Source organism: Curcuma longa, unplaced genomic scaffold (assembly GCF_044706935.1).
Source record: "Curcuma longa cultivar G26 ecotype Majalengka, Jawa Barat unplaced genomic scaffold, ITB_CL_G26_1.1 contig_22471, whole genome shotgun sequence".
NCBI classification, from domain to species: Eukaryota; Viridiplantae; Streptophyta; class Magnoliopsida; order Zingiberales; family Zingiberaceae; genus Curcuma; species Curcuma longa.
The window spans coordinates 1-7,354 of NW_027431916.1; the positions used below are offsets into that span (position 1 = coordinate 1).

At 37.5% G+C, this 7,354-nt stretch overlaps 1 protein-coding gene across 1 annotated transcript; it reads left to right on the forward strand.

The window, feature by feature from the left end:
• The first annotated feature begins 1,539 nt into the window (after window positions 1-1,539).
• LOC141817902 (putative CCR4-associated factor 1 homolog 11) lies at window positions 1,540-2,445 on the forward strand. The gene has a single exon (XM_074705512.1). The coding sequence runs from the start codon at window positions 1,540-1,542 to the stop codon at window positions 2,443-2,445; it is 906 nt and encodes a 301-aa protein (XP_074561613.1).
• Window positions 2,446-7,354: the final 4,909 nt, after the last annotated feature.

The window sequence follows — 7,354 nt, forward strand, 5'->3', positions numbered from 1 at the left end:
GATTGGAGTTTGAGGAAGGGAAACGACCCGATTGTTGTTTCACTAGGGATGCGAGGAAGAGTAGAGAATCTATTGTGAAAATGGAGAACTTGAGTTCTCTTTGACTGATCCAAATTTGGTGCTGACATTAGGGATGATCGGAGCTGACTTGTAGAGGGCGAGATGCAAAGATTAAAGGGTTGGGGAGCTGGCTTGTGGAGGGTGAGATGCAAAGATTAAAGGGTTGCTAGTTGGTTGGGTAGGGCATGGTTTTCCTCAATTAAGACTTGCACATAGAAATGATATGTTTCACTTATTATATGTTGCTTCTTTGAACTATGCTATTTCCTTTCGACAAAAAAAATCCATTATTTAGATTTTTCTTGTAAATGCAACCATCATGGGATCCTCCTCGTAAAGAGGTTCGTAAAGCAATTAAAGATTGTAGAAAGGGTTCTAATGGGCACAAGGTAAAATTAAAACCATTAAAGACTAGAAAATATCTAAGAGATCAGAACTACATAAGTTGACCAAAATACATATGAAATATCAAATTAAGAAGTCTCTCTAATTACTCGTTTGTCATGAGATTGTCCAACTCAGCAAAAGAACATAGAACTAGAGATATTCTCATGTAATCGTGGTAGTTTGGGCTCTGAAATTGCTCTAGGTACAATGTGCTGCTGTCCACCGTGGTTGGACCTTTGGTGTCCTTTCTCAAGTCAAAAACGAGGATATCAATGTGATGCTTGTGTATGATGGGAAGAAGTCTCTATTCATGAAATTGTATATCTTAGTAGAAGAATATATAATTAGAGACATTCTCATGTAATTGTGGTAGTTCGGGCAATAGAATTGCTCCATATAACATCTATGATGGAGCCGCTTTGAGTTGTCCTCGCACAGTCCCTCCTCGAAAAAGATGGGAGCCGAGGTAGAAAATTCGGAGTGGGAGTAGGATTGTGATGAAGAAGAGAAGAGCTCTGTCCAAGGTAGGCGAGGCCATCGGTGACAAGAGATCGGAAATGAGATACAAGACTCATGACTCGAGAGAAACTTCAACGATCGAGATTTATGAATAGAAATAATCGAGATTTATGAATAGAAATAATTTAAAAGTTCTAAAAATGAAAAATAAAGGAAAAATAATTGTCCTAATTAAAATGCTCAAAACTTTTAAATTGTAAAGGTTAAAATAAAAATAAAAATAAAAATAAAATAAAATCTGAGGGGCAGCGTGACAATTTTAATAAAAAAACGTAACTAACAAATATTTTTAAAATAAAAGATTATTTAATAAACAAACACCGCCTAAATATTTGAAATCACTCAAAATTTTCTTAACCGATAAAATTAAATATTAGATTAGATAGAAAATTTTCCTAATATAATTAATTCGGAATCCCAAAATTCCAAATGGATTAGGAGTACTGCAGCAGTGATAACAGATTCCGAATTGAACTCAACTGATTAGTAAATCCATCTTTATAAATAACTACTTCGAGGCAAACCACAGATCAGAGAGAAACTCAGAGCAGTAGAGAGCAATCGCTTGCAGCAATGGAGATCATCGACGTTTGGGAAGCAAACTTACTGGAGCAGATGGAGTTGATCTCTGTTATTCGCCAGTCCTTCCCGATCGTCGCCATCGACACAGAGTTCTCCGGCTTCCTCCGCTACACCCCTCGCCATGCCGGTGAAGAGCGCATATACCGCGACATGAAATACAATGTCGACAACCTCTGCATGATCCAGCTAGGAATCGCCCTTTTCGACGACGCCGGCAACCACCCGGGCATGACATGGCAGATCAATTTCTCGGACTTCGACCCCGACGTCGACCCCTACACGCCGACGTCCATCGACCTACTGAAGAACAGCGGTAGCGACGTCCAAAGAAACCGGCGCGAAGGTATTTCTTCTGTTCCTTGCGCCGCTCTGCTATGGGAGAAACTGTTCAGTAGTCATCACGGAGGTACGTTCGTGACGTTCCACGGCCTGTACGATGTTGGGTATTTGGTAAAGATGTTTACCGGCGGAAGGCCTCTGCCGGAGACACCGAGGGAGTTTATAACCACGGCGAGTAGCTTCTTTAACGGAAAACTCTACGACATCAAGTACATGGCGCGGTTCTACCCAGGACTCCACGGCGGAGAGGTTGGCCTGATGAAGCTCGCGAATATGCTGAACGTGAAAGCCGACGGTGTGGCACATCAGGCGGGCTTCGATTGCTTGGTCATCGGACTGTCCTTCCACGAGATGCATAAGAGGTGGGCAGTCATGAACGGTCGAGACTTCATGATTCTCTACGGCTTGGAGATTGTTTGCCGTCAAAGCAAGAGAGCTTCTTCTTCTTCTTCCAGTCCTCCTCCGCCGATGCGCCCACCATTGGCTTTCCCGTCTCAATGCTTTGGCGGTGGCCATGGCCCTGTTCCTCTGCTGCCGCCGGCGACACCGCGCGTCTGATGGTTCCAGCCACTTCCACTTGAATGTTCTTAATTTTCCTGGTCCTGTGTTCGTTGTCATTCTTTAGAGTAGTTTTTAGTTATCGTGTGTCGTGTGTTGGTTATCGTCGTTCATCCTCCTGTTATTGTGGGTCAACTATGTTCTGTTCTGTTCTGCAGTGTATAGGAGAAATTGATTTTATGATTTGGAAAGCTGAATTCTACAATCTGTTAAGTTTAATATCTACAATTGATTTTATTTTATGATTCTGTCATCCAACATTTTAGTTTTATATCTTTAATTTTAAATTAACAATTTGAAATTAAGTTTAAATTATGAGCCGTGAAGTGTTACGTTCTCTCAAAGTCGAAAGGTATGTTGATAGCTAAATTAACAGGACAAATAAATACAATAATTTAAAATATTAAAAGAATTTATTCAATGGAAAGGATTTTAACGATGGCTTATGAATTTTACAAGTATAAAAAATTTTAAAAATAAAATTTAGTTTAAAAAATTTATTGAAAAATTTAAATATTAATAGGGCCAAGTCCGAGAACATGAAATTGTTAGAGGTGCATATGAAATTTCAAAATATACAAAAAGTGTATTTAGATTTCATTCTTTGCAAAAGGTGCATTTCATTTTCATTTTACTTCTCTGCCCACAATCATTTTTTTCTTCTCTTTTTCTTTTAAGTTAAATTAAATTTTAAATTTTAAACTTTAATAGATAATCTTTTAATTTATTTATTTTTATTTTTATTTTTAAAACTTTAATAAAAAAATATAAAATAATGTTTAAAATAAAAAAATATTTTTTCTATTTTTTAATATCTAAATATAAAAGAATAAAAAATAAAAATAAATTAATAAGATTTTATTAATAAAAATAATAATAATGAATTTTAAAAATCACTTTGATATTTGTTTAAAAAATCAGTCCCACAACTTAAATATCAAAATGGGTATGATATTGCTCCCTTGCTCGCCGCAGCGCCGTGATCCTCTCCTCTTCAATTCCTCCAAACCCTAACTCGCTGTCAAGCCACGCCACGTTTCCTCTCTTCGCTGCTCGATCCCTTGCTCACTCTCTTCTCCCCGATCCCCTGCTCGATCTCTTCTCCCCTCGCCACCGCAACCTCGCGTGCATTGCTCGCCGCCGCATGCACTGCTCGCCCCTCGCGTGCATTGCTTGGGTTATGGTTGGGGAGGCGGCGCGCCTTGGGTGGGTGACTTGGGAGAGCTACTGGAGGTGGAGGAGGAGACAGGCGGTGGAGGCGGAGGCGGAGGGGAGGGGATTGTGAATGCCTCTTGCTCGTCCTTGGTATCCTTGATGCAGAATCACGTGCAGGAAGGGGATGTGAACTGCTCACCATCGCCGACGGTGGAGGTCACAGGGGGGAGCAGGAAGAGGAAGAGGACTAGGAGCGTGAAGAACAAGGAGGAGGTGGAGAGCCAGAGGATTACCCACATTGCATATATATATATATATATATATGATATCCTGCGCGAGTGATTTGCGCGACTCCGTGCGCGACATCTGACGTGGCGAGGAGTTTCACTGTGCATCGTCCACCGTGGCCGCCGAAACGAAGGAAAACCCTACAAAATCCCGCCTCTCCCAAATCGCGCGGCCAAACCTCAAAATCGCGCCGCTTCCCTCACCCTCGTCTGCTCTCCACGGCGATTCTGAGATCCCTAAATCGGCCTTTCTGCTCCGCGCCTTTCTGGGGTGCGGAATTTGTTTCCCCGTCACCGTCGGGCCTCCTGCACGCCGCCCGTCCCTCAAACCCTAGCAGGCGTCTCGAGCGACGACGGCGACCGACGATCCTGTCTCCATCGCTGCCGGCGTCGACCCTCCTTTGGCAACTCCGCGGCCGCGCCCGGCGTCGCATCTCCATCGCGGGCGCAGCCGGCTCGGCCCTTCGGTGTCCCTCAAACCCTAGCAGCCGTCTCGAGCGACGACGCTGACCGACGAGGCCGACCGAGGATACTCTCTCCATCGCGGTCGGCGTCGACCCTCCTTTGCCAACTCCGCCTCCGCGGCCGGCGTCGCAGGTCCATCGCGGCCGCAGGCGACTAGGCCCTCCAGTGATCCTCTCTGCATTGCGCGAGGAAAGCGCGACTGAGGGTCGAGATCCTGCGTCGACTTGTGGATTAATGAAGGTCTTCTCCTCACTTACATCATTAGGGTTTAGGGTTTAGGGTTTACTTGTTGCTGGTTGGACTTTGAGGAAGATACAGTGGACTACTTGTTGAAGACAACAAATCGCCATGATATATTCTGAAGACGAAGATTTTCTATCATCTATATGGTCAACGAAGGTTCAATTGTTGGATATCTCATAGTACATTCTGGTTTTATGCATCTATATTTAGTCAGTTGCTAATTAATTAACATTTGGTAGTGAAATTTGTGTAAATATGAGACTAGTGTATACCAACAAAGCATTTACCTTCTTCATTTGCCTTATGAAATGATTTGTTCTTATAGGGTTCACATTCAAGTCGGACATATATCTCTAGACAAAAGATCTCCAAGGATCTAGATGAAGATATTCAGTTCTCTGGAATCAAAGTGTCCGAAGATGAGTTCATTGATGCTGAAGTATCAATCCATCCTAGGCATCTGAAGCTAATGGTTCAGCTTTATCCTTATTTGACTTCACCAGAAACAAGTGGTTCAATTATACTCTGCTATGAAGGATCACCAGGTAATCCTATGAATTTGATCAGCAAATAATCTACCTCCCAAAATGTTAATTTCTATTCAGAAATAACTGTTTTGTTTGTAGGAGTTCTACCATCGTCATTTAGAAAGCTAATGGTTCAGCTTTATCCTTATTTGACTTCACCAGAAACAAGTGGTTCAATTATACTCTGCTATGAAGGATCACCAGGTAATACTATGAATTTGATCAGCAAATAATCCACCTCCCAAAATGTTAATTTCTATTCAGAATTAACTGTTTTGTTTGTAGGAGAGGAGTTCTACCATCGTCATTTAGAAAGTTCATCCTGTGAGCTTCCTAGAATATTTGCCATGACTGCATCACTTGTGTATTCCAATGGTAGGCCAAGCTGGTTGACCTGGAGCAGCTAGGATTCTAACATTAACATCTATGATTGACTGTTATGTTATCTGTAGGTTCAAATTCACATGATGTTTATAGATGTCAGATTCAGGAACTTGAGAATCTTATGAATTCCAAGGTAGGTAATAAGAATTCGTCTTACAAATACAATCAGAAAACTATATATAACAAGATTATACAATTTCAGATCAATATTCTTTTTTGACAATGTAGTTGTCCTTTGAAATAATAGCTTCAGAATCCAAATATCTCATTTTTTATTATTTTTAAAAAATCAACACTACAATAGTATTAGTGTTTAAGTTGTGATGCTTATTTTTGAAAAAATCATCATAATAGTAGTGTTGGTGTTCAAGCTGTAGTACTGATTTTTAAACGTCACTGCAACAAAAGATGAAATCTGCCACTCTAGCTATCCCACACGATTAAAATTTTTAAACACCAACACCATAGTGATGTACTGATGTTGGTGTTTAAAAATTAATACTATAGTGATGTTGGCATTTAAGTCATGGGTTGATTTTTAAAAATAAATACTAAAATATTTATTTATTTATTATTATTAATAAAATCAATTCTCATTATTAATTTTATTTTTATTTTTATTCTTTTATAAGTACATATTAAAAAAATATTTTAAAAAATCTTATTTTTTATTACCCTACTTTTATATTATATATTTTATACATTAATTTTAAATAAAAATTAAAAATAAATAGATTTAAAAGATTTATTTAATTAAATTTAACAGGAAATAAATTACATACAAAGGAGAGAGAAAAGAGAACAAGTAGCTATTGATTGAGAGGTAAAATAAGAATAAGGTGCACCTTTTGGAAAGAATGAAACCGTGACATTCTGAAACTTCATGTGTGCAATTTGAAAAATCATCGTATATTTACTTTCTTAATTACTTACTGTCTATATCATTTGCCATTTAATTAAAACATATTTTAATTATAAACTAAAAGGTATTTTAAATTTGATAAATTTTCAGGACACGTTTAAAATTTGGGAATGCCCAAAAAACACGTCTAACTTTCATTTTTCTCAAAGAACACACCTACTTCTTTTTTACCCCTCTAACAATTACTAACTCTGCCGGTTCTTTTTTCACTTCTTTGCATGCAATATTTTTTCTCTCTTTTCTTACTCTTAAATTAAGTTAAAATTTAATTTTAATCTAGGTAGATAATCCTCTAAATTTATTTAATTTTAATTTTTAAAACTTTAATAATAAATTTAAAAATATAAAAGAAATTAATAAAATATAAAATTTATTTTTAGTTAAATATTTTTATTTTTAATATCTAATTATAAAAGAATAAAAAATAAAATAATAATAATGAGAACTTATTTTAGTAATAAAAATAAAAAAATGAAATAAAAAATCACTTTAGTATTTATTTTTAAAAATCAACATCACAATTTAAATACAACATTGTTGTGGTGATGGTTTCTAAAGATGAGCACCCTAGTGATGTTCATTTGTTAAAATCAACACCAAAGTATTATGAAAGTTTTAAATTATTTTGAGCACTATTGAAAGAGCTTTAAAATAGTAAAATATGACTTATTTGGACTCAAGTTCATCTAATAAACTCATAGTAGTTGGAATAAGTTTGATCGGAGCTCTTTAGGTCCATCAATGAATTTTGACCAAACCTATTGATGGACCTAGACTATTTGAATTTTTGAAAAGTTAACATGTAATAGAAAATGGTAGTTCAATGAAGTTATGTATGATGTTCAATTTTGGTTTTGATATCCCTATGATAAGTTATGTATACATGTCAATTGCCTTAAAGTCTAAAACTTTAAAAATCTTCTTAT